At 41.2% G+C, this 22456-nt stretch overlaps 1 protein-coding gene across 5 annotated transcripts in view; it reads right to left on the bottom strand.

Moving 5' to 3' along the window:
- The window catches only part of ASAP2 (ArfGAP with SH3 domain, ankyrin repeat and PH domain 2), a 222061-nt gene that overhangs the window by 113129 nt on the left and 86476 nt on the right, over positions 1–22456 (bottom strand). For all 5 annotated transcript variants that reach the window (XM_064295011.1, XM_064295012.1, XM_064295014.1 and 2 more), the window contains one exon: positions 1346–1491. In XM_064295011.1, coding sequence (XP_064151081.1) covers positions 1346–1491 — 146 coding nt within the window. The remainder of the gene's footprint in view (positions 1–1345; positions 1492–22456) is intronic.

Here is a 22456-nt window from a genome sequence, read left to right as displayed (position 1 = left end):
TATACATCTTTTCCCTGGAACCACCCCATTTTTCAGTTTAAAAAAACCCTCTAATTTTTTTCTGACTTGGTGGCAGGACCCTAATACACATGTCTGTCAATATTTAGGGAACGGGGCTGAGAAAGATGGCTAGGGTTCCACTGTTCACTATGCAGGCTTTCATCTGTTTTTGGCAGTAATAAATGGGTGATGAACTTTGACAAAAGTCCCAAACTTTCGGATCAAATTAATTCAAGTGAAAACAAGCACCGCAATATTTTTTTACTTTTACCAGTTCCGACTGAAATATTTGCCAGTGAAGATAGGAAGAGAGACCAGGGGCCTTCGTGATCTTGTTCTTACCCCTTCTTCCTGTTATTACCTCGTACATTACGTTCCCTTTTTACTACCCTTCTAAGGCCAGACTTACAAACCCATCATCATCACCATTTCAAGAATGATGAGTTATTTTTTCATTTGTTATGAGATCACTGACAGGAGAAATAAAGAAGATGCTGCTGTGTGTGACCTATGTAGAAAACACTGTTGAATGCTCGTCCTATCTTCTGTGACCTTTAGGAGAAACTGGGGGAAGGGAAACAGAAAAGAGGTGCTGGAAGATCCCCAGTGAACATTCTACCTGTGGAACAAATCACCCAGGCAGGGTCACTAACAGCCGTCTGAGGCAGCCCACTTCTTGCAAATTCTGATCCCCCAACGAGGACAGCACAGAGCTACCAAGCACAAGAAAGAACTCGATTCACCCAACATTACTAAGCACTTACCACAGGCAATAAATACTAACTCCACAGTCTACTTGCTTAAAAGTAAGACTTACTTCTTTCACTCCTGCTTTTTTTAGGCTCTCCATTTGGAAGCATAAAAGTCCTTTAAATAGTCATGGTAATTTCTGTACTTTGATTATAGGTTACCTTACTGTTTAAGACGAGCCTGAAACATACTTATTAAATATTATAAGTTCATAAATGCCTCCTAAAATTACCAGAAACAGAGACTATTCTACACAGTTCAGAAACTATTAAAAATTGAAGTCAGAGGCCCTTAAGAAGTTAAATACATTTATCCATTTTGTCCCACAGCTATGCACACTGAAAATGCCAAGTTGAATTCTAAAAGTCTTATTAGAGTAAAAATCACAAACAAACATTTTTATTCCAAAGTGGCCTAAATGCGTACAGAAAATAAAATTGCTTTAGGTACCATATGAATTATGAAACAATTTTTTTTTTTTTTTAGTGTATTAAACAAACGTTAATTATCCTCCACTGAGCTACCTTTTCAGATACAGCAACTGTAGATATTTCACCAGTCAACTGATAGCTGCACACACATCATGAACACTTACCAGGTTTTTGAAAAGCGCGGTCAACTCTTTGGTAAACACTGAGAACTTCAGGAACGCGCTTCCTAAATCTGGGTCATCTCTGCACACGCAGTTGCCACCAAACTTCTCCAGAGCTTGGGTGTACTGCTCTTCATTTTCCACGTGAGCTACAAGAGCAATGTGAGAGGCACTGTTAACGCATGGAGCAAGTGCTAGATCCCCATGCCCCACACCAGGTTCCTCTTACTTGCGAATAAAATTGAACACATTAGCAAAACAAAAATCTGAGAAAAATCTGCTATCTGGATAATAGCCCATTGTGCCAGCAACAGATCCCAAAGAACAACCCTGATAAACAGGAGGGAAAAGTCCTTGCACCAAGGACCACTGTCTTCAACATATCAGATAAGGCTGCCAAGGACACACCAATGCTTCCATACCATTGGCTTAAGTGATAGTAGAAGTCACAAGTCAGTAGACTCATCCCTCTTTTAGAATTTCACCAAGAGATGCCCTGTTCCTCTCCAAACTGACGCTCACTGCTCTTAATTCCAGGCCACAGACCACAGCTACTTCTTCTTTCAAAACAAGAATAACAGTGGTCCTCAGAGCACAGGCCAGGGCAACAAAGGTTAGTTCAGTGCCTCTGCTCATGGTAAGTCTTCTGCCTTCCCCTCCCTGACTCCAATGCATCCTACAGACTCATCTTTCCTATGGGAAGCCTTCCAAGACACCACTATCCTGGGTATCTTGAGTTTGGCACCTCTCCTATCCTCATATTTAGTCATACTATATTGAAATTGTCTGGTAAATGTGTTCTTCTACATGCTGGAAGCTCTTGGAGGACACCAATTAGTTACCAGTTGCTGTTGAGACAATTCTGACTCATGGCAACCGCATGTGTGCAGAATGGAACTGTGATCCATCCGGTTTTCAAGGCTGTGACCTTTGGGAAGGAGATCACCAGGCTTTTCTTCCAAAGCAGGCTTGAACTGCCAGCCTTTCGGTTAGAAGTCAAGTGTTTGACTGTTTGCACTATCCAGGAACTCCTCTTAGAGGACAGGGATTAAGTTTCATTCATCCTTGTGCTTGAAATATAAGGTACACACCACACACATCACTTAACAGAAAGCACAAACCCTGGTCATCCATCTGATGGCATTTTACTACCATTAGACCTCAAAGCAGAACCTTAAATAGTGAAAGCCTAGATTCCAGGTCTCTAACTCAGTGGGTCTCACTCCCTGTTGGCTATCACAATGATACATGGATCTTTAACTATAGAAGCCAGAGAGTCACATCTCAGACAGCTAATTCAGAAACAGGGGGTGGGGAGCACAAGCCATTCTGGTAAATTCATGTAACCGAATATAATTCCCCCACTACTGGGCCAGGGATTATCAAATGAATCCAGCCAGTTTATAACAAAACAACTTCAGTTTGTATGGATACCTGATTCTATTTTTTTCATCACTTCGATTAGAAATATAACACAATCACTCCACAGTCATGACAGGACAGGCAGACACACAGTCGTAACCTTGTATGTGTCCACCCTGTGAACTCCATCAGACACAGCTCCCTCACCAAGGAACAGATCCTGAAAGCCTGTCTGTAGCAGCACAAATTCTTCCTCAGGGAAATAAAGCACTGTCACCAAATGCCAGTGGCTGCACTGGACCTGACAACTGGGGCAAATGAATGGAACATTGGTTTCTGGAGGGCAATCTCTGATCATGAGCCCGATCCCTATGACCCATAAATGGTGCGCCCACCCATCCTACCAGGGGAAGTGCTTTGTCCTTGACCTCCAGTGGCATCTGGGTGCCTTAGGGGATTCCTATGTGAATCTAGCAAACAGGAGACAAATGAATTTCATTGTTCAAGTCCTTTAGTCTTTTTTTTTTTTTAATTCCAGAAAAAAAGCCTGAGTGTTCTGGATAAATTAAAGGCATTTCTGAGACTCTTAACAATTGACTTAAGACTGAAACGCAAGCGCACACATACATGCGTAGATCGTGAAGAATGTGTGGCACAGCAGACAGAGTCCTCAGATGATGTGGGCTCCAGTCCTATCTCTACCAGTACATATCTGTATGACCTCGGTAAGTTATTTACTCCCACTGGGCCTCACTGTCTTAGTTACATACAGGATAAAGACCTGTTGTGAGATGCTCACAAGGTTAAGGTAAGGATCAAAGAGTGAGGTAAGAATACTCAGTTTAACCACTGTCAGCCTATAACCAATATCGATAACAGCAGAGACGGCCATCATTGATACTGAGCATGAGCTACTTGACATATATTTTCTCTAAACTTTACAACAACTTTGCAAGGTGTGTATTATTCTCATAATGCTGATAGGGAACTGACGCTCAAAGAGATGAAATAGTATCTCCTAGCGAACAGTTAGAAAGCAGCGGAGCTGGGATTCAAACCCAAGCCTGTCTGATTTCAAAGCCCATTTTTCTTCTACCATACTACGCTAGTGCTTATTTCACAGCTAGAAGTAGCTTACTTTTGCCAAAACAAAAAGTGCCTAATTTTTAGATTTTTGAAAACTGCATTTCACAGATGGATCAATAATTCTTCCTATTTGGCTCTATTTATAATTCTAGAACATGAGATTAACACTGAAGGGCAGTTCCTTTCAAACCAGAGATGTTCGTATTTTAGAACTAGTTTTCAAAATTGGTGGTCAAGACACAGGCAATTCCAGTGCGGTTTATAGAAGGGAGCTGACAGCCACAAGCAGATGTCTGGTGCTGATAGCACTCAGCTGGGTTAGAGAGACAGAAGAATGCTGACTCCACGTTCCTGCTTTTCCCTCATTTACTGCCCTCTGGGCCATCTGGCTGCCCAGTGATGCCAAGAGAGAGGTGCACTGACTGTGGTGGTTTCCTTCACGGTGCTGAAGTGATGTGAATGTAGACCTAGCGCTCCATGGAAACCTCATCAAATTAGTGTCTCCTCTAAGGGAACACCAAAGGGAAGGGGAAAGGAATCAATATGTATTAAATGCTTATTTTTGTTATTGTTGTTAGCTGCTACGGAGTCACTCTGACCCACTGCAACCCCATGTATAACGAAACAAAATGCTGCCCAGTACTGTGCCATTCTCATAATGAGCTGTGGATCTGACTGCTGTGACCCCCAGGGTTTTCACTGGTTGATTTTTATAAGTAGATCGTGAGGCCTTTCTTCCTTAGTCTAGAAGCTCCACTGAAACCTGTTCATATCACAGCGACAAGCAAGCCTCCAATGGCAGACAGGTGGTGGCTACGCATGAAGTGCACTGGTTGGAAATCAAACCCAGGATGAAGGGCAAGAATTCGACCACTGAACTACCACTGCCCCCAAATGCTTATGAGGTGCCCTTTGAGGCTTTTGTTCAATTTAACTATGAGGTGGCTATTATTATCCGTATTTTCTGATGAATAAAGGGGAGTTCACACGGGTTGACTGACTTGTCCAAGACCACATGGTTGGTAAGACGTACAGCAAAATTCTGAACCAGGAGTCAAATCCACGTTCTCTTCACTATGCTGGCTGCCTTTCAGCCTGTGATAACCTGCAGGAAGGCGAATCAGCCTTCTCTTCATTGGTAGTCTATTGACCCGGTAGAGAGGAAACACAACCAAGGCCTCATGTTCCAGCATGAAGAAATATGAAACAACTACCTATAATCCCTCCTTCTGGGCTCCTCAACTGACTACCTGGTACAGGCTGGGGTTTTTTTGTTTTGTTTTGTTTTTTTAGTTCTTTGTCTTATCAATCTTCAAAATAATGTGTGGATCCCCAGTAACCCCAACGGTGACCAATGAGTTTGTTTTTCTTTTACTTTTACTGTGATGATGATGATGCAAATGAGCTCATGGGTTTACATTTAAAAGTGTTTTTATCCACAATGCTCAACCTCTCCCATCTTTAGTTAGTGGGAGCCTCTTCATACTGGTTTGGTTGGGATTTTTAAACGTATTTCTCATCCTTCAAATGAATTTGAAGCTTCCCGATAAAAACCAAAGCCCTGTGTCCCTCTTTGTCTTCCTTTAATACCTAACATGGTGCCCCACGGTAAAAACAGTTAACCCTCCATAAATACATGTTAACTGATTGACCGGCTACTCAAAATCACTCAAAGTTTGAGAGTCTCCTATTGGAGAACAGAAAGTAGTTGAGTGCCTTTCCTTTTCTTTTGCCAAAAGCAAACTTAAAATAGGAACCTAAAATAAATAGCTTGGGAATAAAGTTTCTGGAAACAACCCAACCTGTGTCTATCAGTTTTTATTTACAGAATTGCAAAAGCTGTTCTAAAAAAGAGCTAGCTCTCTCACTTCTCCCTTATTCAAATACCTCTAAACTTGGTTCTTACTAATGATCCAGATCCAAGAATCTTTAATCTGGGAGGGCCCTTGGAAAATCAGAACCGGAGTCACCGAGACAACATCAGGATGAGACCCCACTCCTTGTCAACTCTAACTTCACACTCCTCCTGTTCCCCCACACGTCACTGCACAACAGGCCGTACTTTCCACACAACCCACCCAACAGGAACTTGAAGGGATGGCAAGAAAGGCTCTCACAGAAAAATCTATTATGAGGCCAGAAAGCATGTGCAATACTAAGTTTAGAGGTACAGATTAGCTTTTGTGATGTGCTTTTAATTTTTAGTTTACTTGTTTCTGTTATTTAGAAAACTGATGAGAAGGCCCAGTCCATACAGTCCAAGCAAAAATTACTGGATCCAAACAGAACAAAAGGAAGCACCTTTTATTCCTAGTCAATGGGCCACACATGCAGGTATGGCTGACAGGTCAGTGGGGCCCACAGCACAGCAAGGAAGCCACTGCCCCGGCAATGCAAAAGGAAGGGTGATAACATTTTAATACAGTCATGGTGGCTGTCATGTCTAAAGAAAGATACATGAATCCATTCATTGATGGCCTGCAATGTGCCAAGCCATGTCCTGGGCACTGAAGCTTCAGAGAAGCTCAGAAAAGAACATCTGAGCTGGGGCTCCAGGGATACACAGGAATTTTCCAATAGAGAAGCAGCAGGAACAGGGAGGTATCAAGATGACAGGGGACATCCAGGAGTCCCATGTATTCAGAGGCTGTTAATGCTTTCCCTGTTTCAAAGCTCCTGTCTACATCCAACTCTCGATACTCAAAACCATCACAGGGCAGCACAGGTCTCACTGTCCCAGCCTCCTCAGGGCCATCCATGCCCACTGCTATGTCTTTTCATTTAAAAGGACTCTGAAAGGTAACCTAGTCCAGAAGTCTCTCTTAATGGATAAGGAAACTAAAGCTCAGAGAGGTCGCGACTTGCTCAAGTTCATACCACTAGTGTGCAGCAGAGCTGGAACAAGGACTCAGGTCTCCTGACTCTCAGTCCAGTGCTCTTTCAACCACACTAGGAATCATTTCTTCATTTGCTCATCACATTATCACTATCCTCAGCTCTAGGCTAAGACAAATGTGTTACAATTCTACAGTCAAGCACACACACTGTTAACACAAACAAGAAGTGCCACAAACCAGAGAGAAAGAGAAGAGCCTAGGAGGATCTTCCAACCCTCTACTCCTGACCACACAGCCATTTGCTCTGGTAGGCAGGCTGAGGAAGAACCATCTGCTGATGCCACACATTCCAACCAACCACACAGAAGGCTCTGAAAAGGGTGCATTTAAGAAGAAAGACACATGTTCTCCACAGTAGTGGTTTTGTAAAGACACTACTGATGACTAATCAAATGTAAGCCACAATTTTAACGTTGGCATAATTCCACACAACTCAACACACACACACACACACACAAAACCTCAAACTGTCAGCTCTACACATCACCTGGCTTCAGATCTTACATATGGCACACAATCTTATAAAAACCTTTTCTTAAAGTTGAAGATAATCTCATTTCTTAACAGGACTCCACCTGTGAATGTGCCAAGAGAGAGAACCATTTTTAGAACTTTCCTTCTAGAATTATACCAGATAAAAGTGACTTAAAAAATCTTTCAATTTCCAACTTGGTAACCTGATCAAAAGCCTTAGAAACACTTTTTTTTTTTTTTTTTTTGGCCATCCAATCATCCCACTTTTAGAAATCTATCTAAAGGAAATAAGGTGGTCAGGAATATATGTACAGAGCAATGTAAAAAGAGTGAACACTGAAAATGTATAAAACCTATGTATAACCTAAAACCTCATGGAATTTGGTTTCTTGGTTTGGAGGTTTACGGTCATGGTTTCATGGGACATCCCACCTAATGGGCCCATTAACGTGTTTAGTGCTTCTATTCTACCTCCAAGTTCAATGAGTAGGGCCTGAGGTGCTTAAAAGCTTGCAAGTGGCCATCCAAGGCATGGCAATTAGTCTCTATTCACCAGGAACAACAGAGGAAGAAGGAGAGTCAGGAACTGGAGAAAGATATGGAATGTGTGGCTAATCATTTCCATGAACAACTGCCTCCTTTGCCATGAGACCAGAAGAACTGGATGGTGCTCAGCTACCATTACTAAATATTTTGATCAAAGATTCCACAGGAGAATCCTGATCAAAAGGGGAAAAACGCTGAACAGAATTTCAAATTCTCATGGACTTCAGACTTCCTGGAGCCATGAAGGCTGAATGAACCCCTGAAACTATTGCCCTGAGATAATCTTTAAACTTTAAACCAAAAATATCCCCTGAAATCTCAAAACCAAACAATAGTTTAGCTTAACTAGTAGAGCATTATACTCTTTTAAGAACTAGACATCCACAAAAACCAAGGCTCCAGGAATTGATGGAGTATCAACTGAGATGTTTCAACAAACGGGTGCAGCATTGGAAGTGTTCACTCATCTATGCCAAGAAATTTGGAAGACAGCTACCTGGCCAACTGACTGGAAGAGATTCATATTTATGCCTATTCCAAAGAAAGGAGACCCAACAGAATATGTATGTTATCGAACAGTATCATTAATGTCACACACAAGTAAAGTTTTCCTGAAGACTGTTCAAAAGAAGGTGCAACAGTACATCAACAGGGAACTTCCAGAAATTCAAGCTGGATTCAGAAGAGGATGTGGAATGAGGGATATCATTGCTGATGTCAGATAGATCTTGGCTGAAAGCAGAGAACACCGGAAAGATGTTTACCTGTGTTTTATAGACTATGCAAAGGCACCTGACTGTGTAGATCATAACAAATTATGGATAACATTGCGAAGAATTGGAATTCCAGAACACTTAATTATGCTCATGAGGAACCTGTACACAGATCAAATGGCAGTTGTTTGAACAGAACAAGGGGATACTGCATGGTTTAAAGTCAGGAAAGGTGTATGTCAGTGTTTTATCCTTTCACCATACTTGTTCAATCTGTATGCTAAGCAAATAATCCAAGAAGCTGGACTATATGAAGAATAGGAATCAGGATTGGAGGAAGACTCGTTAACAACCTGCATCATGCGCATGACACAATCTTGCTTGTTGAAAGTGAAGAGGACTTGAAGCACTTACTGATGAAGATCAAACACCACAGCCATTAATATGGATTACACCTCAACATAAAGAAAAAAAAAATTCTCACAACTGGACCAAAAAGCAGCATCATGATAAACAGAGAAAAGACTGAAGTTTCAAGGAGTTCCTTTTACGTGGACCCACAATCAACACTCGTGGAAGCAGCAGTCAAGAAATTAAACACCACATTGCATTGGACAAACTTACTGCAAAAGACCTCTTTAAAGTGTTAAAAAGCAAAGATGTCACTTTAAGGACTAAAGTGTACCTGATCCGAGCCCTGTTGCTTTCAATTGTGTCATATGCGTGTGAAAGTTGGACAATGAATAAAGAAGACTGAAGAAGAACTGATGACTTAGAAGTATGGTTTTGGTGAAGAACGCTGAATATACCATGGACTGCCAAAAGAACAGACAAATCTATCTCGGAAGAAATAAGAAGCAAGGATGGCGAGGCTTCGTCTCACACACTTTGGACATGTTACCAGGAGGGATCAGTCCCTGAAGAAGGACATCATATTTGGTAAAGTGGAGGGTCTGCGAAAAAGAGGAAGACCCTCAATGAGATGGACTGACAGTGGCTCCAACAGTGGGCTCGAGCATAGCAATGATGATGAAGATGGTACAAGACCAGGCAGAGTTTTGTTCTGCTGTACACAGGGTCGCTATGAGTTGGAATCGACTTGACAGCACCTAACAACAATATGAGATTCAAATTGATAACAGCTTCAGGAGCTGTTAGGAGCCTTAGGGGGCAGTGAATTTATGTTAATAAGGGAGGGACAACTCAGAAAAGGTAAGAATGGTAACACAACTTGAAGAATGTGATCAATGTCACTAAATGGTATATGTAGAAACTGTTGAATCGTATGTTTTGCTATGTACATTCTCACAAAATCAATAAAATTATATATTAAAAAAAAAGATACAGGACCCAAAATAATCTTATGGCTCTGTAGATCAAAAAAAGAAAACGCATAAAACTCCAATAGTACAGAAATGATTAAATTACCGTATATCTATAAAATGGAGTATTATGTAGGCTTTTAAAATCATATTTCATAAGATTATTTAATAAATGATGTAGGGATACGATCAGGATAAAATGCTAAGTTTTAAAAAAGCTGAACATAAAACTGCATATTTACTTTAATCTCTAATTTTTTGAAAAAAGTACAATGTAGAGAAGAGGCTGAAAGAAAGGTACATCCAAAAGCTAACAGTGCCGGTAAACTAGCAAGTACTTAAATCGTATCTGTTATATGCCAGGTACTAGGCCGAGTATTTTATGTTATTTTATTCTTCCTTGAGGTACCTATTTTACAGATGAGGAAACACATTTTGGGAGTGTAAATAACTAGTCCGGGGATACACTGCTTATAAGTAGCAAAGCTTGCATTCAAAGTTGCAAGGGGTGCCTCACTGGTTTTGCTTCTCTAGAGAATCCAACCTAAGACAAAGATCAAATCAGTGAAGGAAATAGAGGCTCCTGCTAAAGGCCTGGAATCCCAGGATCCCTGGCATTCAAAGAAGGGAAGTGAACCAGTAGTTTTGGAGTGTGGAACTATAAACCATTAAGAAACTTTACCTCCAATTTCATAGACCGCCTTTGTTGGAGGGAAGGAGCCCCGGTGGTGCAGTGGTTAAGTGCTCGGCTGCTCACCTACAGGTTGGCCGTTCAAGCCCACCAGCTGCTCCATGGGAGAAAGATGTAGCAGTCTGCTTACACAAAGATTTACAGCCTAGGAAACCCTATGGGGCAGTTCTACTCTGTCCTATAGAGTGGCTATGAGTCAGAATCCCCCTCACTCGATGGCAGTGGATTTTGATAGGGAAAGACCTGGTGTTAACAAAGCAATCTCATTAGTGGCATTACAGAAAGCACTGTGAGTTGCTTTCAATGGTCTTTCCCATTTGTTTTTACCTCATGGTACCCAAGGGGTCCACTTCCTACTCTTACAGACGCTCACCAGAGCAATGACCCAACTAGGGGCCATCACTGCTCCTGTCCTACCTTCGTGGAAGGGATTGCAGACTGGGAGATAAGAAAATGCCTGTAGTTTAAAGAGCGCACCAGGATCTTCAGCTCACAGGGACAAGGAGCCTCCGGAATATCAATGGTCTCCAAAACCTCATATAACCACAGCTAACCATTCACGCAGAAGATGTATATATTTACTCTTTCATCTTCACTGCAACTTTTGCAAAATTTTACAGATGAGGAAACAGGTTCTGAGGTATATGTTGAATAATTTAGTCAATTTTTTACGGTAACTAAAAGAGAAAGCCAACTTTGCGACAGTACCCCCATCTGTAAAACGTGGGGGTTTGGCCAGATTGGTGGTTTTTAAATTTTTAGTTATTCAGAGTCACCAATAAAAATCAGAAAAAAATGTTTTGGATTATCTCTCCAGGAAAAGGTACCTTCACACAATTTTGCATATAATTTTTGGAATGCCCAGACCCCTTAAAAGCCTGTCCATGGACCCAACACACCAGATGAAAAAGCCCTTGCCTAGATGAGCTTTCAATTCCATGCCAAACATAACTCTAAGTATGATTCATAGGTATGATTCATCTTAATACTGGAGGCTTTAGGTCACAACTCTTTGCATTCCTTCAGATTAGCTACCCTTCCATGATTAACCACACGTTGATCACAACTGACGGGATTCCACAAGTTACCTATCTAAACTCTAAGCGTTAACCAACAGAGAAGAGATCATTCCTCTCGGAGCCTTATGACGGGAAGACATCTCCACCCCGACAACCTCCTCAGAGGCACAGCCACCGACGGCATCTGAACCTTCCGACGACCAGCTCTTCACTGAGCCTGCACATCTAGTTACCCTGACGGTTAAAACTTCTCCCTCAAATCTGAGCCCAAACCTGCTCTCCTGAGACCACCTTCTAGAGAAGAACAAATAATATGTCTAACTTCCGCTTCCAAAAGACAGCCCTTCAAATACGCCTTCTCTCCACCCCTTCCCGAGTTAAGAAGTCCTGGGTCCTTCCGGTGTTCCTCCCGTGATGAGGTTTTTTGGCTCTAAGATGGGGGAGGGGGGAGAACCATTGCTGTTTGAGTCAGTTCTGACTTCTAGCGACCCTACAAGACAGAAAAGAGATGCCTCATAGGGTTTCCAGGCAGGAGCTGGTGGATTCAAACTGCTGACCTTTTGGTTATGAGCTATAGCTTTTAACCACTGTGCAGCCATGGTTCGTCTTAAAATGCTGCTCTCAGAACTCAACAGTGATGACAATTACCTTCTTCTTTCTAGTACTATATACTTCTTCTAAGGCCACCTGTGACATCTTTCTAGCAGGTGTGTCATACTACTGGCTCATACTGAACTTACGAGCAACCAAAATCACCTGGAGTTTTTTCATAAGATTACTATGGTCCAGACAGATAATGTCTGGTACATTCCCACAATATTGGTGGTGGTGTTAGCTGCTGACGAGTCGATTCTGACTCATAGTGACTGTATATACAACAGAACGCAACGCTGCCCAGTCCTCCACCATTCTCACAATCATTGCTATGCTTGAGGCCATTGTTGCAGCCACTACGTCAATCCATCTCAATGAGGTATTCCTCTTTTTCTAACTCCAGGAACTGGTCCCTCTCCTGATAACATGACCAAAGTCCATGAGACGAAGTCTCGCCATCTTTGCTTTTAAGGGGTATTCTGGCTGTACTTTTTCCAAGACTGCTCTTCTGGGAGTCCGTGGTATATTCACTATCCTTCACCAACGCCATAATTCAAATGCATCAATTCCTCTTCAGTCTTTCTTATTTATTGTCCAGCTTTCACATGCATATGAGGTGACTGAAAATACCCACAATACTACTGTTTGGTTTTTCGCCACCGTGTATTCTCATTCACATCCTGCCTGTACACCAGCACGTAATGGTCAAAAGTAGAAATCAGGAAGCAGATCTGGTTTGAATCTCAACTTCTCTAATTGCTAGCTATGTAACCCTGGGCAAATTACTACTCTGCTTCAATTTATCTTTACATGGAGTTCCTAAGAGTACCTATTCTCATAAAGTTTTGTGAATTTATGTAAAGTATCAAGCACAATGGTTGGCCTACGATAAATACCTCATGGGTGTTAGATTGCTAAAAATTATCATGTTTCTACCCTCAAGTTTGTGAATATCTAGTACTTTATTATCATTGGTTATAATCTTTTACTCTTTTTTTTATCACAGATAAGGCATACACACATTTGGTTTCCTATTTTTATTGCCCAAAAATTTCACTGTTAAGTATTTTTCCTCACGTTGCTAAATAACTGTAATTTCATCAAGTAGCTATACCTTAGTTATAGGAGACTTTCAGATTCTTACTATTGTCTTAGTTTCTTAGTGGTACTATAATAGCAACATCACCAATAGGTAGCTTTGACAAACAGAAAATTATTCTCTCATGGTCTAGAAGGCCAGAAGTCTAAACCCAGGGTGCTAGTTCTAGGGGATGGCTCTGTCTACTCTGGGGAAAAATCCTTTTTCTAGGCATTCCTTGCAGATCTCCACGCAGCATCGATCTTTTCCCCATTTGTGCTTGCTTCCTCCTGCGCTTAATCTGCTCTTATTATATCTCAAAAGTGCTTGGTTTAAGGTGCACCCTACACTGATACGACCTCATTAACATAACAAAGAAAACCTATTCGCAAATGGGATTATATGTATAAGCACGGGGGTTAGGATTTACAACACCTTTTTTTTTTTTTTTTGGCGGGGGGGCACAATTCAACTCCTAACAACTACTATAAGCCATGCAACGATGCTATGAGGATCTTGTGTATATATGTGTGCACGCGTGCGTGTGTCCGTGCATGCGTGCGTGCGTATTACATGTTTTGGATTATTTTTCCCAGGAAAGAGTCCCAAGAATGGAATTTTATTTAAAGAGATATTTTCATTTTTCTTGATGCACGCTGCTAAACTGCTTTCCATACTCTTGTGTGCCAATCTTCAATGCCATGACCATATAGTACCAGTTTCACCATATTCTTGCTGAACGCTGAAGATTATTATGATTTCATTATTTTTTCATGTTAACAGGTAGCAAAATCACACCAGATATTCTTTTGAATTGCCCTGCTCTAATTACATATCTCTAAATACCAGAAATATTTTTCTATATTAATTTTAAGCTTACATTTTCCTAGTCGTATTTTTTTTTCTTATTAGCATTGCAAATACCAGAGAAACACATACACACAGTTATTGGATTCTCATTTTCTTTTATAGGTGGAAGAGAAAAAGGGCTTAAGGAAAAATTAGTATTTTTTGTACTTTTCACTTTAAGGATGTGACAGTTTCTCCAGAACACTCATATTCAGGGTAAAGAGAGAATATCACTCTCACTAAGAAGAGCTCTGCCAAGTCTTCAGTAATTCTAGAGAAGCAAAAATGAAAGTCTTTTCTTGTTTCTTCTCTATAAAGAAAGATTTTTACACCCACTGATATGTCAAACACAGCTGAAAATGTTAGCTCTAACTTCCCAGAGGGAAAACACCTTCAGGCTGAGACAGAGTTTGGGAACTCTCAGACTAAGAAGAGTTTTTAAATAAATATGAAGTGGGGATTTTTTTTTAAGAGGTCAGACAGTAGTCTGTTATGAGTGGGAAAAATCTATTGTAGAAATAGTTTCTCAACAAATCATAGTAAGAACTGCTTTTGTAAACCTATACACAAGACGTTCCAGAAAAATACATCTGGCTGGGTTACTCATTCTTAGAAAAACTGGGAGCAAACACAACATACCTGCTATAGTGTAGGGAAAACAAAACTTAGTTTTGGGGTTTTTTTTTTTCCATATATGTGGGATATACTCATATCTCTTTGACTAGTCCAATGTCTAAAGAGGGTGGGTGGGGGCGGGGGGTAGGGAGGAGGTTGTGGTATGGCTATAAGGTAGTATTCTTTAAGGCCAGCAGCACCAGCATCACCAGGGAACCTGCTAGATAAGCAAAACCTCAGACCCCATCCTAGAACTACTGAACCAGATACTCTGGGTGTGGGGTCGAACAATCTGTATTCTAAGGAGACCTCCAGGAAATGCCGTTGCATTCTCAAGTTTCAGAACCACTGCTCTAAGGTAGGTCTGGGCAAACTTTTTCTTAAAAAGCCAGAGCGAAATCAAAACCTGTTGCCCTCAAGTCAATTCTGACTCATAGCAACCCTACAGAATGGAACACGACTGCCCCATAGGGTTTCCAAGAAGCAGCTGGTGGATCCAAACTGCTGACCTTTTGATTAGCAGCCGAACGCTTAGCCTCTGCACCACCAGGGCTCCAAAAGACCGGACAGTAAATAAGTATTTAAGGCTTTGCAGGTCAAGAGGCAAATTTGAGGTACCATGTAAGTATGTGATAAAGTGGTAAAAAACATTCTTAGCACACAGGCTATTAAAAAAAACAGGCCAGAGTTTGTCAAAACCTACTCTAATGCATCTCAAATCTCCCTTCGATATAAACCCTCACAAAAAAAAACCATGTTGTTAAGTGCTGTCAACCTGGTTCCAACTCGTAGCAACCCCATGTACAACAGGCCGAAACACTGCTGGGTCTTGCATGATCCTCAAAATTGTTGCTATGTTTGAGCCTGTTGTGGCAGTCACTGCTGTCAATCCATCTCGATGAGGGTCTTCCTCTTTTTCACTGACCTTCTACCAAGCATGATATCCTTCTCCAGGGACTGGTCCCTCCTGATAATATGTCCAAAGTATGTGAGACAAAGTCTTGCCATTCCTGCTTCCAAGGAACACTCTGGCTGTACTTCTTCCAAGACAGATTTGTTCCTTCCTCTGGTTCCATGATATATTTAATATTCTTTGTCAACACCATATTTCAAAGGCATCAATTTTTCTTTGGTCTTCCTTACTCATTGTCCACCTTTCCCCTGTATATGAGGCAACTGAAAACACCATGGCTTGGGTCAGATGCACCTTAGTCCTCAAGGTAACATCTCTGTTTTTTAACACTTTAAAGATGGCTTTTGCAGCAGATTTGTCTAATGTAATATGTCATTTGATTTCTTGACTGCTGCTTCCATGGGCGTTGGTTGTGTCTTGCAAAACTCTATCATGCGATCTCGATCTCTCGTGTCACTTCTATCACCAAGGTCATATTTTCCAACTACTGATCCTTCTTCTTGGTTTCTATCTTCCGCATTCCAATCAACAGTAATTACCCATGCATCTTGACTTGGATACTGTTTGTATCTAATGTTTAAGTCTACCTCTCCTACACTGACAGGACAGTCTAAGAACTTACATCAGAAAAATTACAATCTACAAAGGAATACTTACCATATTTTTACACAAATAAAACACACCTTCTACAGCTGTTTGCCAACCACTCCCTCCCCGTGAGGTATCTTCAGAAGCGTCACTATGCCCATTTTTCTTTTACGTGTTGCTATAAAAAATTAGCTTAGTACACTTACCAAATACCTCACAGAGGGAGGGCGCAGTTGGCAAACAAATGTAGAAGGTGCACATTACTTGTGTAAAGATCCGGTATTAGGCACTTACTGTGTATCTGCCCTTGTGCTGGCCACTGCAAGAACAACACAGGATGTATACTTGCAGCTACCATACGTCCACACTATATCTGCCACTTTTTCATGATTTCTCAGTGAATCCTCACTAATAATCCCATCAAGTATTAATATTCCCATTTCACATATGAGGAAATTGAAGCTCAGAATGATTAACTAATTCTCCTAACAGCAGAAACTGTTTACGTGCCACTCGTAGCTTTTAATCCAGGCCTCTCGAACTCTAATATCTGTGCTCTGTACCCTAAGCTACATTACCTCCCAGAATGGGTCCCTGACTTCAACTCGTTTTCAATATAATTGAGGAATGAAGACAAATACACATAAAACTATTAGAGAGCGTAACGAGCAATATTGAAGATTTTAAACAATGTCTGCATACTAGGTCCTCTTTAGTCCTTGGCTGAATGGAAGAGTTAAAACTGATCGAACATCAAAACTGTTAAGAATTCAGAAGTGAAGTATGACAGGCAGCATAACTCCCCCTCCCCAAAATATCCACATTCTGATCTCCAAATCTTGTGAATATGCTAATAAAATTAAGGTTGTAGATGGAATTAATTAGGTGACCTTGAGACAGGAGATTTTCTGGGTTGTTAAGGTGGTTCCAATGTAATTACAAGAGTCCTTAAATATGAAAGAGGGGGCAGGAGAGTCAGTGTTGAATTGATCCAGCATGAGAAAGACTCCTTTGGTCACTGTTGGCTTTGAAGACGGAAAGGGGCCACAAGCCAAGGAGTATGGGCAGCATCTAGTCAGTAACCAGTTGCCGTGGAGTCAATTCTGACCATGGTGACCCCATGTGTGCAGAACAGAACTGTTCCAAAGGGTTTTCAAGGCTGTGACCTTTCAGAAGCAGAACTCCAGGCCTTTCTTCTGAGGCTCCTCTGGGTGGGTTCGAACTGCCAACCTTTCAGTTAGTACTTGAGCGCTTAACCGGTTACACCTCCTAAGCATGAAAAGGCAAGGGAACAGATGCTCTCCCTAGAGCCTAGTTAGTGAGGATGAACTGAGATAATACACCCTGCTGATGTACTGATTTTAGCCCACTGAGACTCACTTTGGACTTCTGACCTCCAGGTGGGTGGAATGGATGGGCAGGTCTTAGGTGACTGGGGCAGTATGAGCATATTTACAGACCAGTGCTCAGGTTAGGTAAGAGGGAAATTGTGCAAAGAAACTGATATATAATCACAATGTGTTCGTGAAGCAGTGAGCAATCAGCCAGCCTGGAGCAGAGACTGGGGTATAACTGGAGATCAACTAGAGGTCAGATGGGGCCAACCCAGGACAAATTAGGGAAGTGGCCAGGAAAGTGTCAGTCTCAGAAACATTAAGGAACATAAGATGAGTAAAGGTACACCAAGGAGCTCTCAGCTGCTAACTGAAAGCTCTCAGCTGCTAACTGAAGGGTCAGCGGTTTGAATCCACCAGCCACTCCACAGAAGAAAGATGTAGCAGTCTGCTTCCATAAAGATTACTGCCTTGGAAACCCTATAGGGCAGTTCTACTCTGTCCTATAGGGCTGTGATAAGTCAGGCTTGGCTCAATGGCAATGTTTTTTTTTTTTTTTTGGAGGGGGGAGGTGTATGGCAGTATGAAGCATAAATGCTAAATTATTTCCACTGTTCTTTTAATCATACATAAAATGAGTGCTATTCCTGTAGAAGCAGTTACTTTGGGACGTTACATACTCTTATTGATCAAAACACTTTGGGGAATTTCTCTTTGGAACTAACTGCCTTCACAGTCAGAATTACTTTATAGTTATAACGTACCTAACTGACTATGGGAAGCCCTGGTGGCACAGTGGTTAAGAGCTCAGCTGCTAACCAGAGGTGAGCAGTTTGACTCCACCAGCCGCTCCTTGGAAACCCTACGGGGCAGTTCTACTCTGACCTATAGGGTTGCTATGAGTTGGAACCGACTTGACAGCAATGGGTTAACTGACTATGGTAGCCAGCAGCTTAATCTTTAATTGAATATGCCTGACTTCTTTCTGAATGATGTCTGGTTCTAAAAAAAACTTTAATCTATCCTTAGAGTCGTCTACTAAATATATTAAAAAGGATGTGCCACTAAAAACAGTTCTAGAGAAGAAAAAAAAAATTTTTTTTTTTTTTTTTTTTTTGAGGGAGAGGCGTTCCAAAAATGCTGTGAACAATGTCAGCATAGGAATAGGATAGAGTTCCCTCAGGTGACTATTTTGAAGAAGATGACAGTTGTTCTGAAATAAAGATTTCAAGATCAGTATGCTGCCTTTTAAAAAATCACTGCCATGACCTTATAATAACTCAAACTTGGCCTGCCATAATGTATAGCAATAGATGGATCTCCCTCTCCAAGGTTAGACTAACAGACAGGTATTACAGTGTGGTACCTCAGAAAAAACACAGGCCAGGGTACCAAAAAGAGCTGAGGTTCCAATTCTGGCCCTGTCATTTACTAGTTTTGTGATTTTGAGCAAATTTTTCAACCTCGTTAGGCCTTTCATTTCCTCCAATCAGGTGACAAAATGATACTTCCGGCAGACAGACCAGGATGTGCCATGGTAAGAAGGTATAAAATGTAGCACATTGGGGAAAACTTCAAGTTATTTCAAAGAAAGGTACAAAGAAGTTGGAAGAGGCTCTGCACAGGTAGTCTGGGTGCAGGTAATACACAGATTAGGCCTTACCTGATATTCTGTACTACTGACTGACCTGAGGTCTACTTCAGTGGCCATTCCATGGACAAATTAGGAAAAGGTTAAGACAGACATTCTTCTCAAGATTCACATTAAAAAGACCAAAAGCCTGTTGCTGTAGAGTTGATTCCGACACTTAGCGACCCTACAGAACAGAGTAAAACTGCCCCATACGGTTTCCAAGGAGTGTCTGGTGGATTCCAACTACCGACCTTTTGGTTAGCAACTGTAGCTCTTAACCACTACACCACCAGGGCTTCTGAGATCCATATTAGCATTTTAAAATCTCCTAACAGCCCTGCAGAAAAGAAACCTGTTTACCTGTGCTATATCCCTATTTCCCTAAATGTTCAACGCCCACACAGGCCTTCCTCACCTCTCCCAGGGCCTGGAACACACTTTCACGAACTTCACTGTGACAATGAGAAAACACCGCAGAGTTTTACGCAAAGAGTTAATATCACCGGGTTTGTATTTTAGAAAATCACTCTGAGGGGCAAGTAGAGGAATGAGGATGGTGGCACACACTCAACAATACAGGTCAGGAAGGCAAATTAGCTGTGAGTGTTGCTAGATTCTCAAACTAGCTTCTTGACACCAAAGTACTTACACGTTCTCCCTTCAAATGCTTGCTGATAAGCTACACTGCTGGGGCTAGCCTTGGGAGACACAATTCCTGAATCAGCGGTCCTGTAGCCAATGTCCACACACGAAGCAGATTACTTCATTTTCACTTCTGATCAGCACAACCTTTTCAACGTGATGATAAAATCATTTTTGAATCCAATTGGAATATAAAATAACATTAAATGCTAGCCTTGAATTATAAACTTAAAAAGCCCAAGTGGAGAAAAAGAAATCTCTTAGGGACTCTTTGATATCAAGTGTTTGTTTAACGACACCAAGCATCCCATTTCTTAGTGACTTCTTGAAGTCTTGAAGGGAGTTACTCAGTATCCTCACATACTGAAGACACGTGGTGGCTACAGGACAAAGCAGGCCACGAAACACAGCCCTGAACCTGCAATAAAAGGCTGGTTGTCATTCTCAAAGTCCCTAAACTCTCTGCTCCTCTGGGTCCACGTTTGTATAATGACAATAGTTTGTTGTAAAGAATGGAGCTCTGGTGGTGCAGGGGTTAAGAGATCGGCTGCTAACCAAAGGTCAGCAGTTCAAATCCACCAGCCGCTCCTTGGAAACCCTATGGGGCAGTTCTACTCAGATAACGTATAGAAGGTATAGGTACACTGTCAGTATTCAAAAAAATAAAAACCAACATTATTCCTCCTTGTCCCCTTCACTTCATCTGGGAAAAGAGGTAAAGGCAGGTGACCACTTTTTTGGATATTCAAACACCTGTTTTAGCAATTCTCCTTTCTGTATTAAACGGAGAGATGTTTGTATTCTTTACTTTCTTGATTTCTGTTAAGAATTTCCCTACATATGTTTACTTGTTGTTAGCTGCTGTCGAGCAGGCCCCCGACTCATGGAGCCTCCATGCACAACAATGAGACTGGGCCATCGTGATCCATAGCATAGGGTTTTCACTGGTTGATTTTCAGATTACCAGGCCTTTCTTCCTAGTCTGTCTTAGTATGGAATAATTAGCTGTTATCACTGAAAACCAATTCTACTTCCTTCTTTCATAAAATTAGTAGTTTCCAGGTAATCAATCTTTCTGTACTAGCAGGCTAAGCATTGTAGAGTTTTTTTTGTTGTTTTAAAAAATCCGTAGAAGACTTTGAAGAACATCTAGATGAGGGTTTCACAACCTCAGCACTGCTGCTATTCTGGACCAGATAATTCTTCATTGGGGGGCTGTGCTGTGCATCGTAGGATTTTCAGAAGCATCTCTGGTCTCCACCCACTAGATGCCAGTAGTATCCCCTTAGTCATGACAATCAAAAATGCCTTCAGGGCTTGATTTGTAAACCTTTACTTAAAGCACAATAAAAATTGAAAAAAAAAAAAAAAAGCCTTCCAACAATACCAAGTAACCCCTGGGGGCAAGAACCACTTATCTGCATTCTAACTTTTCATTTTAGAGACACGGAAATCCCAGGTTAAAAAACACACTGCTAGCATCCTAAACCTCAGGTCCAAAAAGTTTTCAAACTTGGCTGGAAACTAGCTCTATCAAGCTTAAGTTCCACATCTCTGCTTTGCTTTCCTGAACTTATTTCACATTCATTTGGCACTTATCATAAGAACTTAATACCTGTCTAATCATTACTACAAGGAGCCCTGGTAGCGCAGTGGTTAAGCAATCAGCTGCTAACCAAAAGGTTGGCAGTTCAAACCCACCCAGAGGTTCCATGGGAGAAAGACCTGGTAATCTGCCCCCACAAAGATTAAAGCCAAGAAAACCCTATGAGGCAGTTCTACTCTGTCACATGGGAAAAAACTCTACAGCACCCAACACCAATCATTATAGCATCAATACAATCACAATACATAAAATACACAAAACAAACCAAACCAAGAAAACCAAACCCAGTGCCGTCGAGTCGATCCTGACTCATAGCGACCCTATAGGACAGAGTAGAACTGCCCCATAGAGTTTCCAAGGAGCGCCTGGCGGATTCGAACTGCCGACCTCTTGGTTAGGAACCATAGCACTTAGCCACCATGATAATACCTACAATGCCTAAACCTTAAAACAACCATATTTAGCATATTTTCCTGTATATAATGCCCTTTTTCCCCCTCTTGGGAATTTTTATATTTTCTCTTTAACCCTGATGTTCTGAAATTCCAGTTAAGACATGTCTTGGTGTGTGTGTGTCCATGTATGTGTACATGCATACATAAGATTTGTTTTGCTTAGCATTCAGTGGACTCTCCATCTAAGACTGTAGATGTTTCTTTAGTTCCGGGAATTTTTCAACTATTAGTTTTTCAAAAATTGTCCCTTTTCCATTTTTTATTTTTTCTTTCTAGAACTCTTTTTAGGTGGATGCTATTGACCATTCCGGATCTATGCTTCAGGCCTCTTAATTTTCTTTTACACTGCCCGTCTCCTTAACTCCTCGGGCTGTATTCAGCAAATCTGCAGCCTCACTAATTCCTATTCAAATGTGTTATCTGCCATTCAGCTCATTTTAATTTTTATTTCAAATACACACACACAGACACACACACACACACACACACATATTCCCAAATCTTTCACTGGCTTTTTTTTTTACTATTACCTTTTGGGTTTTTTCCTATTTCAGTAATATAACAATCTCTCTTACCTCTCTGAGGGTATTAATCAAATGTATTTATTTTAAAGTCCTGTTCGGCCCTGCTCATTTGGTTTCCTCAAGTTCTTCAGTTTATTGATTTTTGAGGTTTTCAAATGTTAAAACTCACTGCC

The sequence above is a fragment of the Loxodonta africana genome, chromosome 12 (assembly GCF_030014295.1).
Source record: "Loxodonta africana isolate mLoxAfr1 chromosome 12, mLoxAfr1.hap2, whole genome shotgun sequence".
NCBI classification, from domain to species: Eukaryota; Metazoa; Chordata; class Mammalia; order Proboscidea; family Elephantidae; genus Loxodonta; species Loxodonta africana.
Note: the sequence above shows the minus strand (reverse complement) of the source record. Positions and strands in the feature narration are given on the sequence as shown.